We start from the raw sequence: 26,281 nt of genomic DNA, 5'->3' as shown, positions 1-26,281 counted from the left end.
GGGATGCAGCAGCACCCCTAGTTCCAGCACCTGTACTCACAACTTTTTCCAGCTTCTCCCTTCCCTGACTCTTGCAACCTGGATGCAAACAAAATTCAGTTGAAATCTGCTAGAGCAGTGGTGTGTGACCAGCTACAGCATATAAAAGCTGACAAAAATGTTTACAGGGCACAAGGTTTTCCGCTATGAAGGTTATTTCCCTGGCAAAGAATGATTGATGAGAAGGCCATTCTGTCTGGCCTATTGGAAAGGAGACTTATGATGGTGTGGGAATCCTGTTTAATATCACTAAGATCACTATGCAAAAACGTCACTGAAGGTGAGCCCTGATAAGGGGCTGATAATAAATGTGGTCCTGGAAGGAACCTTTTCCAGATGAATAAATCTCCATTTACCCTATCGGAAAGGAAAGCATTGGCTGAAGTTATCAAGTCATATCTGATGGCACCTTGAATCCTCTTCTTGGAAGAAGACTTTGTATAGGAAACAATCTGGGTTTAACAGGGTCAGTGGCTTGCCCATGTGCCCTACTTGAGAGGAATCAGGTGATTCCAATGTAAAAAGGCAGTAGGAAGCTAGAGGGAAGGGTATGGTTGAGAGAGGAGCTGAAACTATCTGGGGCTGGAAGCCTGGCAGTAAGTTGGGAAGGCTTAGGAAACTGCAGCTATCCCTGCAGATGTTGCAGGGAGTGGTAAGAAGGCTCCTGCAGGGCTCTGAGTCAGTGGGGGGGGAAGTCACTAGCTGAGAACCTGCGGAGGAAGGACAAACTCCAGGCAGGGGATGCTGGGAAGCGGACAGTCAGAAAACTGGGATAAAGACTGTGAGAGTTTGTATTCTGTTTTCAAAGATTTTGTGTTATTTTGGACTGCTGGGGGAGAGAGACTGAACTAGGGTTGAGGCCTGGAGGGCTGATATGTAGCTATATAAATGAGGATTGTTTGAATTACCTTAGAACAGTGAGTTCTGGAGGAGACCTAGATGAAAGGGAAGTAGAGGCGGGCCAGCCACAGGGGGCAACCCTAGCCAGGAGGGGGTGCTGGGGAGGCAGTAAGTGGCCACTGTGCTACAGTGGGCAAAGTTGTCAATCACATGCCCTTACATATAACGGCCATGCTTTAACTCCAATGATTAAACAAACTGACATAAAACATGTGCACCACTAGCATCTCCATAGAGACCTGGGATGCAGTTTTTATAAGAGGTGCTACGAAAAAGCAGAACTGACCAAGTAAATACCAAGGCCAAGACTTTCAAAAATGAATGCCTAAAGTCCTGCTCCTAAATCTGTATTTGGGCATTTAAATTAGTGGTGTCATTTTCAAAAATATGGAGCATCCAGCAGTTTATACCGAAGTCAGTGAAAGCGACTGAGCACTCAACACTTTTAAAAATCAATTATTGTTGCAGTTATAACGTCAGGAGACACCTTCATTGAGAAAAGGCCAACAGTGCATTCAAAGCACAGGTGGATATCCATGGAGCAGGATTACACACATAGGTGCTGGAACTAGGGATGCGGGGGATGCTGCAGCACCCCCTGGCTTGAAGTGGTTTCCATTATAGACAGAGTTTACAGTTTGGTTCAATGGCTTTCAGCACCCCCACTATACAAATTGTTCCAGCACCCCGGGTTACATGGCAATAATCATGCCTGAAATCCAAAGGACTTTTTAGATGGTGTTGAGAATTCTGAGTAGTGAGGCGGTGGTGTTAGGCAATGAGAGCTGGGCGATATGGAGCATGTTGTTGGAGATGTGGAACTGTGGATTATTATTTGTATGAAACAGTAGCGTCACCTGAGAGCAGAGCCCTGGTGTGCTTTACATACATGATCAGTCTAAATAGAGAACGCAGACCGGAATGAGAAAGGAAGTAGTATTCCTATTTCATAAATTCATCCATTTTTAAAGCCAGAAGAGACCATTGTGATTGTCTGATCTGACTTCCTGCCAACACAGGCCATAGGATTTCCCTGTGTTAATTCCTGCTTCAGGTCCAATATCTGTGCATGAACTAGAGCACCTCATTTTACAGATAAGTGTAATACAGAGAGAAAGCAACTGGCCCAAGGGCACACAGGAAGTCTGTAGCAGAGCCAGAAATTGAACCCAAGTCTCCTAAGTCCAGATCCAGTGCCTGAAACACAAGACTATTCTTGAATGGTACAAGACACGTGGTGAGACTAGACGTTGGGGAAGTTGTTCTGGTGTCTTTTTTCCAAATGTAAGAGTAGGTTGTCTGTGAGTATCTTTTTTTTAATCTTTTATTTTATTTACTCCTTTGCTTCCTCGCTACTGTAAATATTTTATTTGAGGTTTTACATGCACTAAAGGAAACAGGCAGGCCAAGACTGACCCACCGTGGCAGAGCGGTGTGCAGGCTGAGGACTGGCTGCAGTAGCCAGAAATGCTGCATTAGAGGACAGAGGTGCATTGGCAGAGTAGCATTGGGGAAGGTTTCATAGCCTGAGCCTGTATTGCCTCTTACTCAACGCCAATTTCACCTGTCCCTCTCTTTCAGAAACACCAGCATTCGCACACAAGCATTTTAAAAGCAAGAATAAAAAGCGGAGTTTAGACAGCTAACTGCTGACCTCACAGGTTCTGGAGCTGTTGCAAGAGACCAATGCAATTAGTTGTAGCTAACAGGCAGTCTATGATGCTGCTTTTTCCTGAGGCAGCATTTAGACAGAAGGAATCTGGGTGACCTTACACGGTTGAACTGGAAAATGTGCAGCTGAATCAATTGCCATCACTGGCACAATTGAGAGGAATTCAGTTACAAACAGCGCTGGCACAGCTGAGGGGAATTCAGTTATGGGACACAGGATACAGGAAACCTATAATAAGAACCTAGATGTGGCTCAAGCAAGAAGAAACGATGATTGCTCTGTGACCGGACCATCTCACAAGAGGCCACTTCTTCTGCTCAGTGGGGAGAAAACTCTCATCCACTCCAGCTATCTCTATCCAACTGTGTGATAATAGGCTAAAAACCCTAAACCACCTCCTGTTGTCTCTGATCATGAGAGGAAATACATGTCCCCACACCCCAAATGTCTTGGGGCTTCAAATTTTGAAAGAAAGACAGAAAAACAATTTCCCCCTGGGATAATTGAACCCATAATAGCTGCCACACAACACTGTCTAATCCTCACTCCCACAGCAGTTCTTCGGTAGCAGGGTTGTGGAGGTGAGTCAGTATTTAGTGAATTAGCCTTTCACCTCTTGAGACTTGGATTCAGACTCTGCTTGAGGGCCCATGAGGTTTTATTGGTACTGCTCTCAGCCATTCATAACACCACAGCACATTTATCCTCTCTGCTTAAGAGAGGACTAGAATAGGAAGTGGTTTTCCAGGTCTTAACTGAGATGCATCAGTAAAGTTTTGTGGGGGGCCCAGGATTAGACTAGCACGGGTTATTGCAGATCAGTTTTGAGCTGTGTTCACAGCTGTGTTATGTCCCCTCCAATGGAGTAATAATGAAAGTCAAGGTCAGAATTGAAAGGCACGGGCAGAGCTGCATAGGGTACTCCAGGTCAGAATGTAAGTGCATTAAAAGACTTTGGAGGACCCAGGAATGGAAGAGCAGGGGATATTTAAGGCCAGGAATGAGTTGTTTTCACACAGCTGGGTGAGGGAAGCTTGCACAACACCTGCCCCCACTAAGCTTAGCTCAAGTTGGTGTTATCAGTCCCTAAGTTTTGGGAATGTTGAAAGTATTCACAGACTAAAAATTACTATTTCAAGCCCACTAGACAATGCCTATTCTTCGGCTTGGAGTAATTGACCTATTTTCAGTGTCTTATTGCAGAGGTACAAGAGCGTTAATTATACGCTTTACAAGCTAGCTTTAAGGGAAAAGCCCTTTAACTTGAAATCCTTGTTTACACTTCTGGTTCCAAGCTGTAATACTGCTTGCCCTGCTAGCATGTCTCATTTTTCTGACTCATAAGATATTATAATAGTGTCTAGTATCAGACTAGTCATTATGTTAGCAGAAATGTCTGAAATAATATCTCATGCACAGCAGTGTTCAAAATTACAAACATATTATTTCCTAGATATAGCAGAAATGTAATATAATGGCCACTATCTGAAAACAGGGGAAGATGTTTATTCCCATTTCAAGCTGGGAGAAGTGGTTGCCAGCTCAGATCAGGGAACTGAATAAAATCAGTTATGATACATTAATACAACCGCAAAGGCCTGCACCAGCTCAGCACCAACCTACAACTAATGAGCATATTGATCGGTAAATTGTGTTGATTGCCACTGGGAAAGCACCACCCAAGATTCCATGTGAATACTGACACTAAAAAATGTCCGTACTCACAGAGAGTTAGTCTGCATCTGAACATGGCAATCGCTGCCTGTAAAACTGGCCCCCTCAGACTGGGGAAGCCTCACTGCTCACTCTGTTGTTATATGTCACTTTGTTGTGTTGAACGCTAGGAGCAAGGTAGCTGTAGCCTGAGATACTGCAGGGGAGACTACTCAGCACTAGCTGATCCCTTCCACTAATATCTCCCACAAGGGTCCCAACCTCTGCCCAGCTGTCTACAACCCTCTGAACGTGCCCCAGCCCAGCTTCTCCTTCCTAGCTGCCAGTTCCCTATTTCTCTTCTTGACATGTATCAACACCTGACCAGCCTCCCAAAGGTTATTATTAATCATTATTATTTATTATATCTATCTTATTGTAGTTCCTAGGCGCTCCCGTCATGGACCAGGACCCTGTTGTGCTAGGTGCTGTACAAACAAAAAAGAAAATGATTCCCTGCCCCGAAAGCTTTTTCCTCTCCACTGGATACAATCTGACCTGCCTTCTAGCTGTTTGCTATAACGTCCCTTACCAAATCAGCTTCCCAGTTGCAGCAACTTCCATGGCTCCCCAGGAAAGACTTCCAGCTGGACCTGACTCCCAGCGACTGGAAGTCACACTCCCCCTGGACATGATTTCAGACCCCTCTTACCCCCCAGTTGTTGGTTCATTCCCTCTCCTCCCAACATATACTGCCACCTGGTCTGCCTTCTAGCTGCCAAAGCTTGCCCACTAACCACAGGCATATACACTCACCTTCTCCAACTCCCAACCTTCAGACCACTCACTCAATTTCCAGGTATTGCCCACTTGGAAATGACTGGGGGGAGAAAGTCACAAAATTGCTTGGACTCAGTTCCTTTGCAAGCATAGAAATCTAGGTGGCCTGCAGCAACAGTCCCAGGAGATTTTCCAGTGGCCTGAACATAGCCAATTGGAATGGCCCCCTACTGCTTGTTTCTCATAGGCCATGCAGGAGGGATATATTCATACAGCTTTGAACTGAAACAACAAAGACACTTGCTGATGTGGAGACCATCTTCAGACTTACTGATTTGCTGCGCAGTTCTGCAGCTGTTATATGTGCAGGGCAGCTGCAGAACTGATCCCTCATATCAGGCTTTGCCACAGTTTAAAAGGACACCATCAACTTGAAAAAAAAACATTTGTGCCTGAAATTTGTGTGCCTATTACTGTGATAAGTAACACCTAGATTCCTGGAACTTCAAGAATTGCTAGACTAGAGGGGAAATAATAGTCTCTATTTTTCTGTTTGTTTATTATGTGCAGTTGACAGCCCTTCTTCTATGGTTAGTTTCACCGGTGTGTTGATGGTCAGTTGCACTTCCTGTGTCACTAGCAGAATATCAACTGCTCAAGGGAGAGCTCACAGTGCTGCCATTTCCCAGGCCCTATAAGGGCATGTTTGCCCATTACAAAGCAGCAGAGCTGCTGCTGTTTCCAAAGTAATGGCTGGGGGGGGGTTCTCTTTTACACAGAACCCCTGCATGGAGCCAGGGAACAACAGGAGCCAGGGTGGATGGGGAGTTCCCCTCTGCACTTCTCAGACTTCTGTACATTGGGTAGTGTTGCTCTGGGGCTTACCTCCCTTGCTGAAAAGACGCTTAGAAGCATCAGCAGGGATGTAGGAAAATTCTTAGAACTATTTGGAAATAATCTTGTAAAGTCAGTAAATAGTGTTTAAATAGTGCAAGACCCAACTCGAAATGTTTTAATTTAACTAGAACTCATCATTACAGCCAGAAGGAGTTTCCCAAGAGGAAGCAGACAGACTCAGGATGCTTAGGATGCAAAATGCATCCCAACCTGCCTCATAAATGGTTGTATTTTTGCCCTTAGTTGTTTCCAGCCAAGAAAACAATACAAGCCATTTACCATTTAAGCCATTTACACTTAGGAAAGTGAAGAGGCCAGTATAGAATCTGTTTCTGAAGGTTGGTTTGATGTCATTCAGAGGGATGCACACTGGCAGGAGGCATGTCTTCCGTTACCTGTTCTTGTAGCAAACTCTCTTAGCCTATGGCCTAACCAGTCTGTTCCTGCATCCTTTCTTGAGTCCCAAGAGACTAAGAGTGCTGCTTTTATAGCCCTTCCAACCGCAGTTAGCCTGAGGAGTGATGAGCAAGCTAGTGATTTGAACTTGGATGCCCAGTTGACAGTACAACTAGCTGCCACTGGAGAATGCTTGATTTGCCTTTTCTAGCACAGGAATGAGCCATTTTCTTGAACATATGTTTCAGAGTGAGATTCCTGCAAACTGTGCTTATGAGAAATCCAAAAGATTACAGCTGTGTCAGTTGTTTTAAAAAAAAACCTGAACATTATGTGCAGGGAAGTGTTAATGCACTCCTGGGAATAGATGTACATGTTCTTTCTTGGAAGTGGAAAACAGAATGCATTTGAGACTTGAAAAGGTCATCTCACTTTGAAAGGGGCTTAGATTTGATTTTGTCTATTATGTGGTCTTCTGCATAATGCTTGTTCCATTCACCAGCTATAATGAACTGATATTTATGGAACACAATGTCTCTCTGTTGAGATGATTTTAAAAATAAAAAATGGCAGATGTTTGGAGCAGCTGAGGGGTTTGAAATGTCAGACTAGATCCCAGAGAGATGGACTAACGGGCAGACAGTTCAGCTATAGGTATGTGATAAACTGGATGAGTATATGGCAAATGTATCAATCACATACTTGTGCAATTTGGCACATGCCTCTTGATATATCACATGGTTATTATTTCCATGTATGTGGTTGATATACATTTATCACATGACTCTGACTGTCACCTCAACATATGTGGGGTGAGTTTGTTAGTGTGGGTATATGTATATAATCAGTTTATTGCCATTTCCACTCTGAAAAACCACATAATACTTCCTAGCTCAGCTCTATTCCACTGTCTTCTGCCTTCATGTATTCATCTTCTGTCATGCAACCCAATGTGCTAGCTACCCTCATCTTTTCATTGTAGGTAGCTCCGTTAGTATATGCTAGCTTCTCCATCTCTTTATCTTTTTTGCTTACTTTGGGCCTGACTCTCATTTATGTTAAGGCTCCTTTACACCACTCTACTTACACTGTAGTGGCATAAAGTTGCCTTAAAATGAGTGCAAATGATAACCACTTTAAGGTCCTTTAACATTACCACAGTGGTCTAAAGGGGCCTTGTCATAAATGAGAACCAGGTCCTCTCTTTCTAACTGATGTAATCACCTCAGTCATATTTTTACATAACCTAAGATGGCCTCTTGGAAACCAGATCTCAGTACTAATTGGACAGGCACTGGCCTTCTGGCGCTCAACTAGTGTTTCCAAGGATTTTACAGTCCTTCAAGGACCTTTTTTATATAGACTCATTGATGTACCATCTGTCCTCCTCATATACCGATCCTGTTTCTCACTTAGCTTCTCAGGTGAACAGCAAATCATGTGTCCCTTTTCCTTACCTCCAGAGGCCATTCAGGTAGGTTCCTCATCTAAGAAACAGGGCCACTTTTTTTTTCACTGTTCCCTGGTCATCTTTCATTGTGAACACTCACTAATTCAAAAACAGTTTCTCTTTTGGAAAGAAGGAGAAGTGCTCTCTGCAGCAGCCAAAAGTCTCCTGAGAAATGATAAAAGAATTCTCAAAGGGGGTGGAGGAAGGAACAGACTGAAGAATGCATTTAATTCAGATCCTGTCATGAAAAGAAGTGTCTCTGGGAAGCATGTGCTTAGTGAGTAAAGGAAGTATCAATACCCCACGTTAAAAACAATTAATTATCAGCACTGGTGTTTTGTTTTATTTTCCTTCCCCTACTATGGATCTTAAATTCCATCTCAGCACTGAACTTGTTGATAGAGTTAAAGTTGGAGCTTATCTACAGGCGTCTGCTCTGTTTAACTGAATCAGACCTCCATTCTAAAATGTACATTATTTTAATCCCATTGTAGGCCAATAAATCACTGGTCACATGACCATACGATTGACGTTTGGTCAGGTAGTCATAAGACACTTGATCAGATAACTTTATAATCCAGGAAGTATCTAACCACCAAGATCCCACTGATAATTCTAATTCCCATCTTATCTTCTCCTGAAGGGGCTCCAATAATACTGTTATCCTTTTTCACCTAAGCAGTTAGTCAAAGTTTGGGCCTCTGTGGATTACTCCAGTTGGGAGGAGACACTAATGATGGAGTCTGGTATTTATGATGCAAGCCTGTTTATTCAGGAAGTGCTGTTTCTCCAAACACAGGAAGAACCTTAAAATAGCACATAGCTGCCTTGATCACAGCAGCAGTCTCTTTCAGCCAGCTTGTTCGGGCTTTCTTTCTGATTCTCTCTGTGGTCTTTCAGCTTGAGCTGTGTCCCTGTGTCTCACACCCACCCACACACCCTTACCCAAAGACAATACCTTGTGGAGCCCTCTTCCCAAAAAGTCCAAATTTCTGTGCAGGCTCAGACGCCCCCTTTTTCTTAAGTGGCACTGCTTAGCTGTTTCTCTCAGATATTTTAAATGAGGAGTGGAGGTCATGTTTGCAGTGTTGTAGCCGTATTTGTCTCAGGATATTAGAGAGACAAGGTGGGTGAAGTGAGAGACTCAAGCTTTCAAGCTACACAGAGCTCTTCAGGTTTGGGAAAGGCAGTAGGGGCAGGTCTTCACTACCCACTGGATGGTAGTGATCATCTATCGGGGATCGATTTATCGCGTCTCGACTAGACGCGATAAATCGATCCCCAAACATGCTCCCCATCAACTCCAGCTCACGAGAGGCGGAAGCGGAGTCGATGGGGGAGCAGCAGCGGTTGACTCGCCGCCGTCCTCACGGCCAGGTAAATCGACCTAAGATACGCCGACTTCAGCTACACTATTCAGCTGAATATTCCGCCCTCCCCCCCCCCCAAGTGTAGACCAGGCTAAGTGTGTCAAGCTAACTACAAGGTGGAACAGATTGTTTAGCATCAGTAGTTAGCACATATTCTAAGGGGCCATTGAAGGTGAAGTGGCACTCCTGTAATGACAGGACTAAAAAGGGGTTTAGTGGTTACAGATTGTTGTAATAAGACATATATCCAGTGTTTTTAGTAAGGCCATGATTTTTAGTGTCTAGCAAAGTTATGAATTTAAGTTCCCAGGCTCATCTTTTGAAAGTGTCATGCAGGTTTCCTTTGATGATGAGTACTGATAGGTCAGATAGAGAGTGAAAAGTATGAGGAATACTTGTGGCTCCTTAGAGACTAACAAATTTATTTGAGTATAAGCTTTCGTGGGCTAAAACCCACTTCATAAATGGACACAAATCAGATGTCAAGAATTAGAACATTAAAAAAACCAGTCAGAGAACACTTCAATCTCCCTGGTCTCTCGATTACAGACCTAAAAGTTGCAATACTACAACAAAAAAACTTCAAAACAGACTCCAATGAGACACTGCTGAATTGGAATTAATTTGCAAACTGGACACCATTAAATTAGGCTTTAATAAAGACTGGGAGTGGGTGGGGTCATTACACAAAGTAAAACTATTTCCCCATGCTTATTTTTCCCCCTACTGTTATTCACACCTCCTTGTCAACTGTTGGATATGGGCCATTCTGATTATCACTACAAAAGGTTTTTTTTCTCCCGCTGATAATAGCTCACCTTAACTGATCACTCTCGTTATAGTGGGTATGGCAACACCCATTTTTTCACGTTCTCTGTGTGTATATATATATCGTCCTACTGTATGCATCCGATGAAGTGGAGTTTAGCCCACGAAAGCTTATGCTCAAGTAAATTTGTTAGTCTCTAAGGTGCCACCAGTCCTCCTCGTTCTTTTTGCTGATACAGACTAACACGGCTACCACTCTGAAAAGAGTGAAAAGTGTTCACTCACAGGTGCTATGATGTTTTTATCACTTTCCTGTGCGAGTTCATTCGAGAGTATAGTGATTGTCTGATTTCATCCACATAGTTTTTACTGAGGCATTTAGTGCCCTGGATAAGGTTGTTGTGATAGGCATGGGTAGGATCCATGGATCTTGAAAGGAGCATTGTGAGGGGTGTTGATCATTGTAGCAGTTGAGGTCAGAGTAGATTAGATAAGGTTTAACCCAATCCACAACAATACAATGTCACTGTGCAGGATAGAAACCCCAAAAGAGGTTCCCATTTCATAGCTAGTTTTTTCCTGCCTGCTATCTGAGATGCACAAGAGGGGCTCTCCTATACACAAGCATTTACCCCCATGTACCCAATAATTTACCTTTTGCATGCTCCTTGTATAACCTACACACCTCCTGGGTGTGGTGTTCTGTCCCATCTAGTGGCACCGAGACCACTTGGAGAGTCTGTTCTACAGCCTTAGTCAAGGGCCACGTGGCTTTTCGCTCATGCAGTAGAGGCTCATGCATTCAGTTCCAGAGATCTCAGGTTCGATCCTGCCCACCGATGGCCGGGGTCTGTCAGTGTTACACTTGCATATAAGAATATGTTCCCAGGAGAAATGCATACAGCAGAATGAAAACTGTATCTCATTTAAATTAATTGGTAAAATGAATGAGTAAGGCTTTCCACAAACAGAGGTGATGAAAGGAGGAAGCTAGGCAGTGTTCATGTATTAAACTGAGGACACTCCACAGAAAAAAAGATGACTTGTTTGATATTCTGACAATTGCCCACAAACTCATTCATGGATGGATGGACAGGAGAGACGCAGTAGGAAATGGGGTTCTTTTTGGAGATGAAGTCATTCACTCAATGCTAACTCAGTTTAAGGAGGCAGCTTGGAAACTGAAGACTGCAATTTGTTTTTGTTGTGCCTGATGGAAAAACAAATCTTAAGTTCCAGCTGGAGAATTCACAGAATTCCTTTGCTCATCAGAGTTGTTTCGTGATCTTGCTGAGTCCCACCTGGAAAGCATTAGTGTCAATAATAATGATAATACTTAGCTCTCATTACAATGTTTTTCATCCATAGATCTCAAAGAGCTTGACAAAAGTGAGTGGAGAATTACTATCCCTGTGTTAGAGAAGGAGAAACAGAAGCATAGAGAGGTTTGCCCATGATGACACAGCGAGCCCATGGCAGAACAAAGATGAGATCCAGGTCCATCTGGTTTCAAATCCATTGCCCTGTCTGTTGGACCACACTGCTTCTACTCGGGTTGTCCTTGTGTCCCATTACCTTTAGCAGTGATCAGAGGTGACAGGGGAAGGGGAAACGTGGTGAAAAATAGGAGTTGGAAAATAAGTCAAAATAGCCCTCCATCATGCTGGTGGACATGTCATTCAAGGCATGCAGTGAAGAGAGATCAATCTTTGTTTTAGCCTGGGGTGCCAGGATGATCAGACACCTGCAGTGTGAAGTGTGTGGGGAATGGACGCTTCACCATTCTCCTCTGAGGCAGCTAGGGGTGGGTTTGGGTAGCTTGTACAGGTGGTGTTCTCTGCACGATGCAGAGCCCAGCTCCGTGGGGATTCCTTGCATGGATGCATGCAGTAGTTTTTTAGAGGCTGGTGGGGAGCCTGTGTTGGGGGAATCCACCCATCACCAAGCACCACAGGGGAGAGGAGCACAGGGCACAAGAACTACTGAGGATAATCCACTCCCACTTTTGATTAGTAGAGCCATAGATTATAAAGCCAGCAGGAACTATTGTGACCGTCTGGTCTGACCTCCTGTATAGTACAGGCCATAGGACTTCCTGGAATTAATTTGTGTTTGAACCAGACCATATCTTTTAGAAAAAACATGTCATCTTGATTTTAAAAATGTCCAGTGATGAATTCTCCACCGCATTCCCTGGTAAATTATTCCAATGGTTAATTACCTTCACTGTTAAAAATGTGCACCTTGTTTCAAGTCTAAAGGCTAGGTGCCCTTAACAAGTTTTGCATCCTGTGAATAGGGTTAGATAAGAATGACCCTCCCCATCTTTGTTGTGGTTCGCTTCATACCCTGTCCCAGTCTGTGTGTGTCTCTGCCCCCTTCATTTTGACATTGAAGAGCAAGTCCCTCCCGCTGCAGCAAGGCCGGCACTCTGTTCATCTTTGGCGACTAGTGCTTCTGAGTAACGGGAAGTCAGCTGACTGTTTAACAGGAACTGGCTCAGCATTGGACTCCTGTGCATTTGAACCCCGCTGTAGGCTTGCTCTCCTCAATAATGTAGATATATGAATGATACAGTAATTAGCTCTTCTGCAGCACCTTCCATTCTGAGGAGCTAAAAATGCTTTACAAACATGAACAAATGAAGCTTTGCACCACCCCTGTGGGGGACGTGAGTATGACTCTCCCCTTCATCCTGATGGGGGAGACGGGGCACAGAAAGGTTAAAGTGATTTGCCTAGGGAGGCTGTAGCAGAGCTGGGAATATGAGGCCAGTTCTCCTGGCTGTCCTGCACATTAACCTGTAGGCCGTGGTCCCTCTGGCATACACATAGGGATTTATAGCATTTATTGCTGTGAACATCTTCCACCTATGTTGTGTTTTACAAGTAAAAATTGCTTTAACATAGCCACGCCCAAGTGCATGACAATGTGCTATGCCAGGAGTGGCCAAACATACTGACCCTACAAGCTGTATACAATAATCTTCAGAAGTTCGAGAGCTGCAAGACATGCACAACCTGCCCCGCGGGACAGTGCCTGCCACGGTATGGGCCTTCTGCCCTGATGCCCCCTGCCCTTCCACTGAGCTAAAGCCCTTAGCCCTCTCCCCCCGGCAGGGCAGAAGCCCCTTATCCTATCACTCCGCCGCATGGCAGAAGCCCCGAGCTCCCCCCTTCCCAGTCCTGTAGATGGAAATGGGGGGGGGGGTGTGCGGGGCTCTGGGGGGCAAGAGGACAAGCCACAGTTTGGCCACGTCTGTACTATGCTGATCCTTGGCTGCGATTTCAGCCCTTGTGGCCATTGCAGTGCAGCCTGCTCAGTGCACTCTGATTAGCTTGTCTCTCACCAACAGAAGTTGGTCCAATAAAGGATATTACCTCGCCCACCTGGTCTACTCGAATTTAGGACAGGCAGACCCGCCTGCAGAGAGCAGAAGCAAGATTAGTGGAGGATCTGGCCCCTCGTGTGTAATAAAGAGTGGATCAGTGTTTTATAATGCCATACAAACCCACACACCAGAACGTCAGTGGGCGGCTGCTCAGTGTAACTTCAGGTGGAAAGCAGGAGAGACATAGTGTGGGGAAAAGACTCATCAGTCTTATTCCAGTCTGGGCATGACTCTGTAGTTCAGCTCCTCTGGGCCAACTTGGTAGATGTTATTAATCTCTGGAAATCAGCATAAAACAGAGAATTGCATTCACAGCAGTCTACCAAGAGTTTTCAAGTAGCAGCATTGCCAACATAGCGGAGGAAATCCAACAAGTGTGTATTCAGACATTGGCTAGTCCAAATCCTGGCCCCATTGCCCATAATGCAGCCATAAAACTTGGGGACAAATTGCGATTGCCTTATTTTTGCTACTCCCAGAAGGAAGGCAATCACCATATGAAGCACAGATAGCTAGATTAGTCACTCTTTGGGAATTTTGCCATTCATGTCAGTGGGACAAGGATTTGGCCCACAACTTTAACTCAATGGCTTGATGCTTGCGGGATTCAGCTTGTAACTAAGATCGGAAAGAAGAGGAGGATCCTCCTCTGACAGTGTAATATTGTAATATTTCATACTTCCATATGCCTTTATTTTCCATTTTGTATTTTTAATTCATTATGAAGTTTTCAGACAGAAGTGGATGTCATATGTGTAAGCTGAGTTCCTTGTTTTTTTCTTTTGCCTGTCACTGGCTGCATGCTCTCTATTGATGTCTTGTTCCTGGTACTTGACACTGACCATCTTGTCTGTGAAAGGAAGCACTCCTGCTGGCTTGCCTGATAAGAAGAAAGGGAAGTTTGCTTGGTTTAGTCACTCCACAGAAACCCATGGTAATGTTCCACTGTGCTCTGTGTCCATAACATGTGTGTGTATACGTGTATATATATATATATATTGTATGTGAGTATATTTATGCATGTATGTGCCTCACTCCTTCTATTGCTTGTGCAGTGTCCTGTATATGTGTTTGAGGTGTTGCAAAGCAACCTTTTTCTAATATCTTCAAAACTGTTTTCCATTTGCAATCAAGCTCAAATATGTTTTGAAGGTGCTTCACTTCATATCAGAAGATTACGGGCCAAATAACTCTGTTTTGTTTTCCTGGGGTGGGGTCAGACTGTATGATCAAATGTTAACCTTGGGGGTTGGTTTCTTTTTCAGTTTGCTTGGCGGTTTCTTGTGCATCAAAATATTAATCTCGCTGGTTTCTTAGGTTGTTTCTCCAAGCAAATAAGACAATAAGAGCACATACGTTTCTGTTGCCCCTTTTTGACCTAAGCAGCTAGTCAAAGTTCAGGACCCTAGAAATGTTCCAGTTGGAAGCAGAAATTGATGGAGTCTGGTATTTTCTTTGTTGCAATCTTGTTTATTTACAAGAAATATACAAAATCTTCCTTCTCCAAACCCAGGAGGAAGCAAGAACAAAAGGAGCAGTTTCTTAGCTTACAGCCCCAAGCCTCTCTAGCCAGCAGATCCAAAATCCCTCTCCACTACCCTTTTTCCAGGGTCACACTGTGCTTACAGGCTACTGCTAGGCTTTCTAGCATTTTGCATCTGCCTCTCTGTTTTTGTCTTTTTCAGTCTGTTGTCTCCTCTCCCCTCCTTCCCTCACCCCTATCCAAACAATACTCAGCCAAAAGCTCCTGGGCAAATTTCACACACTCTTCTTGTTTTAAGTGGGGGCTTATGCTTACAGTAATGTTAATTGAATGGTGCCTTCACACCTCTCAATCTCAATGGGGTTTTAACTCAAACCATAACAAGATTTCAGCCAGCTCATAAGATTATGTAAAGGTGTGGACACACTTGGAGCAATGCATTTGGTCATGTTGGAGGGAGTGCCATAGTGTCAAATATTTCATTCAGTGCTCAAAAACACAATCTAAGAATTTTAGCTCTCCATAAGAGACAAAGTAGAAATGCTGGAGATTGTTAGATTGAAAAAGAGGGAATACTCTGCACTGAAGCAAGAATACAGGATATGTTTGGAAGGGCCATCAGATCGCTCTTCAGCTTCTAAAAGAGGACCTGGTCTCACAGCCCATTGGACATCTGCCCAGTTGCAAATGCAGAGCATACCCTGAAAGGACCATCAGGTTTATCTCCTAGAGTTAGTTTAGCTCTTGCTCTGGTAGCCCATTGGATGTCTGTCTTATTGCTAACAATAGCTGTGTTCTTAGTAATACACAACATGTTCTGACAGCCCATTAAATATCTTTCCAGCCGCTAATACACAGCATGCTCTAAAGTCCCACCGACATCTGTACAGCTGCTAACATAGGTCATGTTCTGACAGCCTATCATACCATTCAGCTTGAAGAGTCATTTCTTTGTCTTTAATTCATTTTGTGTATTTGGAAAGTAGGGAGGGAGGAAAGACACATAGGGAGAAGTGCTGTCCTTTGTGCCACATGACCTCAGACAGATATAGGCTAAGGAGGTATTTTAATTCTCCAAACAAGGGACACAAGCAGTTACTCAGTTGGAGTTGTATTCTTCCATGAACTCTTGGTGGAATGAAAGATTTAGGGGATTGATAATGGTCTAGGAAGTCAGTCCCCTATTCAAAAACAATCAGGTAGATGTGGATTACAATATTCAGCCTGGTTCTTAATTGACAGGCGTTCACACAAAAACTCCACCACAGTCAGTATTCTTTAGCTTCCTTGTTGGAAATTCTAGAAAGTCAGGTCATAGACTGAATGGGCCATAGAAACTGAGCTACTCTCTCATTCCTAGAGATCCCGTTCCTCCAGGTGTAAGGTTGAGGCACAGCGGTGGGCAGTTTTGGGGAGGATAGCGTCACTGCTGCTAATGCTATAGCTGCTTTTCAGATAATAGAGGACTTCAGTCACAAGAGCTGTGACTCTGGTACTTTTCATCAGCAATCAGTTCACCAGAACATATATCATTTATTTTAAAAAATGTAGACCATGCAGAAATAAAGGAATGTTTTTTTAAATGTTCCACTGTTAATCTCTTTGGTGGTTTTGCCAGATTTTCCCTCCAGTTTCCATTGATCCTATTTATAAACTTTCAAGGGATTAATTCACTGAAAGAAGCAGAGCAGCAGCCCTTGTCCCACTCTTTTCTGATGGGGAACTTGAGTATATACTTAAGCTATACCTGCTTGGCCTATGCAATAAGGCCACAGACTTGCTCAGCAAACCGCATAAGTAGGGCCCTACTATATTTACGACCCTGGAAAATGCAACACGGACTGTGAAATCTGGCCTCCCCCATGAAATCTGGCTATTGTAGAGGAGGGGCAGAGCTGGGGGCACCCCAGCCAGAGGCTCCTACCCTGCACCGGGCTCCAGCTGCTAGTTCTGGCCAGGATGGGACTACTTCTTTCTCTGCAGGAGCCACGACTGGGGCCAGGTCAGACCCACCTCCAGGAACCTCCCCCAGCTGCAGGAAGCTCAACGGCTTCTGAATGGGAGCCCAGATCTGAAGGCAGTGCTGCCACCAGCAGCAGCCTAGCCAGGACTAGCAGCTGGAGTCTGGCACATAGTAGGAGCCCCTGGCTGGGGCACCCCCAGCTTTGCCCCTTCCAGGCCCAGCGCTCAGGGTTAAAGGCGCCTTCAGCTGGCTGTGTTTGGGGAGAGGTGACCACGGCATCCCCTTGACCATGGCACCTACCCATAAGGCTGGCCCTGCTGCCCCCAAAAAAGTGGTAACCCGTTCCCCATAGCATGAGACCCTCACCTCTGTGCTGCTGCTGGCAGTGGCCCTGCCTTCAGAGCTGGGTGCCTGGCCAGCAGCCACCCTCTAGCAGTCCAGCTCTGCAGTGCTGCCTTCAGAAGTAAAGATGGCAACACCATGACCCCCCTACAATAGCCTTACAACTCCACACCCCCACAACCCCCTTTTGTGTCAGGACCCCCACATTTACAATACAGTAAAATTTCAGGTTTAAATATCTAAAACCATGAAATTAATGGCAAAGAGTCCTGTGACACCTTATAGAATAACACCTTATAGACTAATTGGAGCATAAGTTTTTGTGGGTAAATACCGACTTCATCAGATGCATGTAGTGGAAGTTTCCAGAGGCAGGTATAACTATGCAAGCAAGAATCAGGCTAGGGATAACGAGGTTAGTTCAATCAGGGAGGATGAGGCCCTCTTCTAGCACTTGAAGTGTGAACACCAAGGGAGGAAAATATCCTATGACTGTGAAATTGACAAAAATGGACCATGAATTTGGTAGGGCCCAATGCATAAGGCTCAGATATTGCTACTCAGAGTCTATTTGCTAAGCTGTCCCCTCCATTGTCATTGGTTGCTAATAGATGTTTTGCAATCTAATCACCAACTCTTTGCTTTTTCTTCACTTTGCAGTGAGCATGCCTACAAGTGAGACTGAGTCCGTGAACACAGACAATGTGGCAGGAGCAGATATTGAAGGAGAAAACTGCGGTGCTAGGCTGGCGTGAGTACATATATAAAGATATCAATGTTGCTTCTGCTGCAGGCAAGATGGATTTAAAGGGTTAAATCCAAGTATTTTAAATGCAAACTTAAGGGTTTTGTGGCAAAATACCTTGTTCACCTCAGTAGGCTCAGTCCTTTTTAGCCTTGGAGACTCAGGTTTGGGGCAAGGTGAATCCTTATAGGTGGCACAGGGTCCTGCTACTCCTTTCCTCAGTCAGTCCCTTGTGCTTGTTTTCCTTCCCTTCTGGGGAGCAAGTGCAGCCTCCCTATTGGGAGGGTCTGGCATCTTGCTGCAAACAGCATACTAGCAGCTTCCCTACTCCTCTCACTCCCCCCCAACCACCCAGGGGAGGGTTTAAAAAGGTCCCAAGTAGTTGGAGTCAGCTGAACCTAATTGGTTCCCTAGCAACCCCTTTTCCAGCTGAACCTTATTGCCCCATGGTTCTCTCTCCTCAGTGGATAGGGAGGGGCCTTTTAATCCCCTGGGACTAATTACTACCCCCCCTTTTGTAGCTGTTTGTCCTGGATTTACCACAGTTTTTAAACAAGAAAATTGTATGTGGGAAGTTACGAAACCTAATAGGCCACATTCTGATCTCAGTCAGGTAAATCCAGAGTGACTCTTGATCTCAGTGGAGGGATTTGGGATTTATGTGTTAATTAGACCAGAATCAGGTGGACTATAAAGAGAACTGTTTCTATGGTCTTATCCACACATGAAAATTAAAGGATAATAAGGAAGGGTGTAAATTTGAATGGATTAAATATTTCTTGATTAATTTCATCTGAGGACACTCTTATTCCAGAATAAGATTGCCTTAATTCAGAATAAGGCACTCTTATTCTGGAATATGAACAACTGCACGTTAATCAGTAATATGAACATCTGCACGTTAATCAGTAATAGCTATTCTGGAATCATTACCCATGTAAACAAGCCCTATAATGTACTTTTTAAAAAGTTGATGAAAACCATTTTTTTTTAAATTAAACATTCTCCTGTATTGATAGATACCCAGACAGAATGACATTGGTCTAGCTAGCACAGGAGAACCAAAGAGTGAAACTGACTAGTCTGATTTAATGAGATGAGTGACATGCAAAAAGCAAGCAAACATCATACATTATGTAAAATCATTTTGATACTCAGCATTCTTTCAGGTTTAATTACTTAAGGTGTTATTAATAGAACAGGTAACATAATTTAAATATATACCTCTGGTCCCAAACCTGCAAGCACTCAAGAGTTGCAGCATTTTTATTTTGAAAAGTGTCCCTTTAAAAGTGAAGGATCCAGATTCCAAAATTCTGGATATGTTCTCAAATCAATGCACAACGTTTTCATCAGGACTAATGGGATTTGCACTGCACATCAAGTTCTGATTACTGTACATAGCATGGTACCTCTTATTATAAAAATGTTAATGATGACATAGAAGTACCTCAATCAGAAAAAATGCCATGGGTCATAAAATCTATTAGGCACATATGCAAAATATGTGAGACAGTATTTCTGGAAGGTATTTAAAATATTATGTGCTGGACTATGGCAGGCCCTTGTGTGAGTGCATAGCAGAGTGGGGAAAGCATCTTCTCTCAGCCTCTTGCATGGCTCTCACAAGGGCTGGTCACAATTGCAGGCAGAATGCTACGTCAGTGTGTACCCAGAAGCATATGTCACACCAAAGGGAGGAAGTGGTAGGTGGGATTATAAGTGACATCACTACCTCAACTGCCCTGCAGAACAGCCTCAGCACACCTGTGGTGCAGCCTGCACAGTCCCCTTGCAAACTGAAGAACTCAAGGAGGCAAAAATCCACCCCAAGCTCCCTGGGACCTATACTATAGAAGCGTAATTTAGGCCCCATAATATTGGTCAGCAGTTGCCACTATCTGTAATTACTTATCTGGTGTGCACAAAGTTATTAGCAAGTGCAGTTTGTTTTCATCACCCAGATCACAAACCTCATGAAAAATTACTTATCCTTTTTCCTTGTGCTTCCTCCATCTGTCTGCTGCATTCACCCGTTCTCTTTTGTAGTTTGTAAGCTCTTCGTGGCAGGGACTGTCTCTTTTTTCCTTTGTGTGTATAGTGTTTGTCACGGTGAGGTCCTTAGGCATGAGCGTAATACAAAAAATAACAAAAATGGCAAATGTATTATAGTGTCTATATAGTCACCTGTAATTTCATATTACAATGTGCATTCATATCATGCTTTTCATCCCAAAGGATCCTAAAGCACTTCATGGTCTGTGTATGTAGGGGTCACTTTTCCAGCACTGAAGTGCAACCACCTTCAGGGTAAAAAGTGGCGGCTATCTGAAAGTGCCAGGAGACACTACACATTCATGGGTTTAGGAGACATGAAGGATGACTTGTCCTATGTTGAAACTGCAGGGGGGATTTTGACAGCTAGAGTAGAATTACCTTAATTAGAAAGTGGCCAGGATACTGAGGCTAACACTCAATTCTGTAGGTAATCATGTTTTCAAATATATGTTTCTGTGGGGTGCAAAATAGGCCTAAAATAGCTAGAGATGACAAATTCCACTCTGTTACTTTCTGCTCCAGCTATCTGCCTACCCAAAGTGTAAGGGGGAAGGACAGGACATGTCAGGGGAATTCCAGGGGCTGGGCATGGACAGGAAGGTGCATGGTGGAGCAAAGCTCTTTTACACCTGATCCTCAACTGGTGTGGAACTTACACCAGTGGTGGAAATTAAGATAGGCCCATTGCTGTTTTAAGTTCCACCAGGGTTGGACAGCTGAGGATCAAGGAGGGAGATGCAGCCATCTTTCTGCAGTTGCCACTCTCCACTATATCTGAGAACAACTCAAACGTAGTGGGAAATTGAAGCCAATACAGTTTTATGGGGAGGGGCTTCACATTCCTTCCTCCAAAAAAGACTAGAATCTCAGCAAACTTTTCTTTGGCCAAAAGAAGACTGGGTGCCAGTTCCTCTAGGCCCCATTGATACTGTTCCAAGCGTCAGGGAAATGGAAGATGCTCCCTGCCACCAGGATAACAAGAGGCCACACCAGTGTGTTTGAAATCCAAACCCAAATCTGGACTGAGATCCACATTTTGCCAATGGTTCCTGTCTTAATAATGGGCCTGAACCAATAATCTGGATCTGAAAACTCTCCAACTTTAGGGAAGTTCAGATTTGGATCTGAACTTTGGTGCTTGGGCCCATCTCTAGTTTATTGTAGTTGTCATGTCTCCCTCTCAGGCAGCAATAAGTCTGAAATTCAGATTGTTAGGGTGTACCAAATCCTGAAGTTCCTATTAAATCCTTGTTCAATCCTCATGTAAGCCAAAATACCCCATGGAGCATGTAAAAAATTATGTAAGAATTTCACAATTTGACCTATTAAGTTGAATGAGAGTATTCCTTGAGGAGAGGCTGAGTAAGGACTTCAGGATTTGGCCTGATAATAGGGAAGTAGTGATTAGCTCAATTCTAAAATACAGGGGGAATTCTTGTATGAAGAATGCTGAATCTTTCAGACAAGTTTATAGGGCCATATCTTCAGTTCGTAACAGGCTTTTTAAAATTATTATTATTATTTATTATTATTTTTGCTCCTTTGGCTTCAGTTGAGCAATGCCCATTTACTCCATCTGAAGATCTGACCTGTACTTTTTAGTAGACCTTTGTGAGTTCATCTTTCCACTGGAATTTGCAAGCACAATGAAATAACTAGATGAACTTTGTAAAGCTTCAATTTGTCCTTTAGGCAAATTATCATTTCTACAAATCTGGTAAAATCTCAGGGGCAATGAGTCCCTTTAGTCTTGTTGGAGCAATAGGGAGATTTCAAGTCAAAGTTGATTTTTTTAGTGACATCAGGCTGAAGGGTATTTAACTCTGTCAGTTTGGCAAGTCAACCTTGCCATCAGATTTCAGAGTAGCAGCCGTGTTAGTCTGTATACACAAAAAGAAAAGGAGTACTAGTGGCACCTTAGAGACTAACCAATTTATTTGAGCATAAGCTTTCGTGAGCTACAGCTCACTTCATCGGATGCATTCAGTGGAAAATACAGTGAGGAGATTTATATACACATAGAATGTGAAAAAATGGGTGTTATCATACACACTGTAAAGAGACTGATCACTTAAGATGAGCTATTACCAGCAGGAGAGCGGGGGGTGGGAGGGCCGAGATATGACAGATTCTTCTGCTGGGCTAAGAGTATAGTTGGATAGATTGACAAGGTTCCCTTAACCCACCCAGCAATATTGTTAATTTATCCAACTATACTTTTAGCCCAGCAGAAGAATCTGTCCTATCTCGGGGCCTCTCCTTCTGCCCCTCCACCCCACGAACATGGTACAGTTCTGTGGTGACCTAGAATCCTATTTTTGACGTCTCCGACTCAAGGAATATTTCCAACATACCTCTGAACAACATACTAATCCACAGAGACCTTCCTACCAACACTACAGAAAGAAGGATTCTAGGTGGACTCCTCCTGAAGATTGGAACAACAGACTGGACTTCTACATAGAGTGCTTCCTCCAACGTGCACGGGCTGAAATTGTGGAAAAGCAGCATCACTTGCCCCATAACCTCAGCCATGCAGAACACAATGCCATCCACAGCCTCAGAAACAACTTTGATATCATAATCAAAAAGGCTGACAAAGGAGGTGCTGTCGTCATCATGCATAGGTCGGAATATGAACAAGAGGCTGCTCAGCAGCTCTCCAACACCACTTTCTACAAGCCATTACCCTCTGATCCCACTGAGGGTTACCAAAAGAAACTACACCATTTGCTCAAGAAACCCCCTGAAAAAGCACAAGAACAAATCCGCACAGACACACCCCTGGAACCCCAACCAGGGGTATTCTATCTGCTACCCAAGATCCATAAACCTGGAAATCCTGGATGCCCCATCATCTCAGGCATTGGCACCCTGACAGCAGGATTGTCTGGCTATGTAGACTCCCTCCTCAGGCCCTACGCTACCAGCACTCCCAGCTATCTTCGAGACACCACTGACTTCCTGAGGAAACTACAATCCATCTGTGATCTTCCTGAAAACACCATCTTGGCCACTATGGATGTAGAAGCCCTCTATACCAACATTCCACACAAAGATGGACCTACAAGCCGTCAGGAAGAGTATCCCTGATAATGTCATGGCAAACTGGTGGCTGAACTTTGTGACTTTGTCCTCACCCATAACTATTTCACATTTGGGGACAATGTATACCTTCAAATCAGCGGCACTGCTATGGGTACCCGCATGGCCCCACAGTATGCCAACATTTTTATGGCTGACTTAGAACAACACTTCCTCAGCTCTTATCCCCTAATGCCCCTACTCTACACTGATAACATCTTCATCATCTGGACCCATGGAAAAGAAGCCCTTGAGGAATTCCACCATGATTTCAACAATTTCCATCCCACCATCAACCTCAGCCGGGACCAGTCCACACAAGAGATCCACTTCCTGGACACTATGGTGCGAATAAGCGATGGTCACATAAACACCACCCTCTACCGGAAACTTACTGACCACTATTCCTACCTACATGATTCCAGCTTTCACCCAGACCACACCACACGATCCATCGTCTACAGCCAAGCTCTACGATACAACCACATTTGCTCCAACCCCTCAGACAGAGACAAACACCTACAAGATCTCTATCAAGCATTCTTACAACTACAATACCCACCTGCTGAAGTGAAGAAACAAATTGACAGAGCCAGAAGAGTTCCCAGAAGTCACCTACTACAGGACAGGCCCAACAAAGAAAATAACAGAATGCCACTAGCCGTCACCTTCAGCCCCCAACTAAAACCTCTCCAACACATCATCAAGGATCTACAACCTATCCTGAAGTATGACCCATCACTCTCACAAATCTTGGGAGACAGGCCAGTCGTTGCTTACAGACATCCCCCCAACCTGAAGCAAATACTCACCAGCAACCACATACCACACAACAGAACCACTAACCCAGGAACCTATCCTTGCAACAAAGCCCGTTGCCAACTGTGTCCACATATCTATTCAGGGGACACCATCATAGGGCCTAATCACATCAGCCACACTATCAGAGGCTCGTTCACCTGCACATCTACCAATGTGACATATGCCATCATGTGCCAGCAATGCCCCTCTGCCATGTACATTGGTCAAATTGGACAGTCTCTGCGTAAAAGAATAAATGGACACAAATCAGATGTCAAGAATTTTAACATTCATAAACCAGTCGGAGAACACTTCAATCTCTCTGGTCACTCGATTACAGACCTAAAGGTCGCAATATTACAACAAAAAGACTTCAAAAACAGACTCCAAGGAGAGACTGCTGAATTGGAATTAATTTGTAAACTGGATACAATTAACTTAGGCTTGAATAGAGACTGGGAGTGGATGTGTCATTAAACAAAGTAAAACTATTTAAAGTAAAACTATTTCCCCATGTTTATACCCCGCCCCTCCGTTCCTCAGACATTCCTGTTAACTGCTGGAAATGGCTCACCTTGATTATCACTACAAAAGGTTTTCTTCCCCCCCCCCACCCCGTGCTGGTAATAGCTCATCTTAAGTGATCACTCTCCATACAGTGTGCATGATAAACACCCATTTTTTCATGTTCTATGTGTATATAAATCTCCTCACTGTATTTTCCACTGAATGCATCCAATGAAGTGAGCTGTAGCTCACGAAAGCTCATGCTCAAATAAATTGGTTAGTCTCTAAGGTGCCACTAGTACTCCTTTTCTTCTTGCCATCAGAATGTACTTATGACAAGAGGAAGACATGCCTTTGGGAGAAGGAAAGGAAAAGCAATGTTATTAAAGATGACTTAGAATTACTGGATGTTCTTTCTGTTCTTATATGAAGTAGTAGAACCTTAAAAAAAAAGGTCTGTGAATGGCAGAAATATCAGCACAAGAAGCTAATTCCAAGCATCTCTTTTGGAAATGGAAAACTCTTCTGATAGCACTACCTGACTTCATGGAGATATGTTCTCAGTGAGATCAGGAGAGCACCCCTCCAGCAGAAGTAGTTTCCTGGTGCATCATGCTCCAAAGAAACCTGTATCTTCTATAGTACCTAAGCCTAAGTGCCTTCTTTAGCAGAGCTGTCTGGAGTGATTCTAACCTTAGAACCAACAGAAGGAGTTCTAGGAAGAGTTAAATTTGGATTTCTTGATTTCGTTAATGTGCTTTACATCCAATTTATCAAAACAAAAACAAAAAATCAGTGCCAAATTCATCCCTGGGGTAATTCCTTGGACATGAATGGAGTTATATCAGGGATGGGTTTGGCTCACAATGCCTAGGGTAGCTGTAATACATATCAGTTTTTAGGGACCGTTCTGAATTTGATAGGACTATCAAGAACCATCTACAAGCATCCCAAAACTTCTGCAGTGCCAACATGACATCACTCATACGATGATGTTGCCTTATATTGTGATAACATCTGCATTGGAATGGTAACACAACAGTTTTATCCCAAAGACAAAATTTGAAACCCTAATCTTATCTCTGTCCCACCACAGCTGTGACTGACCTATTTTAACAAGGTGCGTTGAAATGTGTTTCCCATGATCCTCTGCAACAGATAAACTGGTGTTAAACCTACACCTAGGAGCAATGGATTTTGGATTAAGGAGCAGCCTTACTCACAAGGCTTCCCAGCAGTGAGTAATTTATCTGAGATGCTGCATTTTTATCCATAGATCATATGAATTCCCTACAGATATATCTTTAATTTGGAGCCCATGTTGTTGTAGCTTAGATTCCTGAGGTCAGGCAGGACCCATGCTTAATATTAGCCTTGTTGGAACTGAATTTTGGACTAGGTGCACCCAAGAAATCTGGTCCTCCAATACAACCAGAAATACGCAGGGTGACATGAAGCTCTTGCCTTTTTTTTGAGTAGCTGATCTATAGAAAGACCCTTGTTGAGACTCATGTTCCAGGAGGCCACAGTAGAGGGTTGAAGCATTTGAACTCAAAGGAAGAAACAGCTTCAAATGATCAGCTTTCATTGGAACAATCAGCCGTTTGGCATTTTCATCCTGGCCAGGATTTCCTTTCAGTCCTGGTATAGTCCAACCATTTTGCACAGGGGGGTTAAAACAAAAAAGCCAGAATAAAACAAAATAAATGAGTTACCCAGGCTTTTCAATTGAATATCCTATGTCCTGAAAATTTTGTAAATAATGAAAGCGCTTGGCATCAGCTGATCCATCAGTGTATTTCCCTTGGTGCTTTTCCTTGTGCTCTTCTGGCTGGCAGAATAATTCCTTTGCAGCTCTTAGAACAGTCGGTATAGGCATCTGTGGAGAAGGGGGAAGAGCTGATCACATGCAGGTTTGTTGTCTGCCACGGCTGCTGCTGTTCTGGGCTTGATAAGCAAATAGTGTCTGAAGACACTACAGA

The 26,281-nt window shown here is 43.8% G+C and overlaps 1 protein-coding gene across 1 annotated transcript in view; it reads left to right on the top strand.

Annotated features, from left to right (window-relative positions):
• CACNA1C (calcium voltage-gated channel subunit alpha1 C) overlaps nucleotides 1-26,281 on the top strand; it is a 704,670-nt gene that overhangs the window by 526,511 nt on the left and 151,878 nt on the right. Inside the window, exon 10 of the mRNA XM_073320186.1 lies at nucleotides 17,765-17,855. Within this exon, the coding sequence (XP_073176287.1) occupies nucleotides 17,765-17,855 (91 nt within the window). The remainder of the gene's footprint in view (nucleotides 1-17,764; nucleotides 17,856-26,281) is intronic.

The sequence above is a fragment of the Lepidochelys kempii genome, chromosome 1, assembly GCF_965140265.1.
Source record: "Lepidochelys kempii isolate rLepKem1 chromosome 1, rLepKem1.hap2, whole genome shotgun sequence".
Classification (NCBI taxonomy): domain Eukaryota; kingdom Metazoa; phylum Chordata; order Testudines; family Cheloniidae; genus Lepidochelys; species Lepidochelys kempii.
The sequence above is the reverse complement of the archived record's forward strand: the minus strand, read 5'-3'. Positions and strand labels throughout refer to the sequence as shown.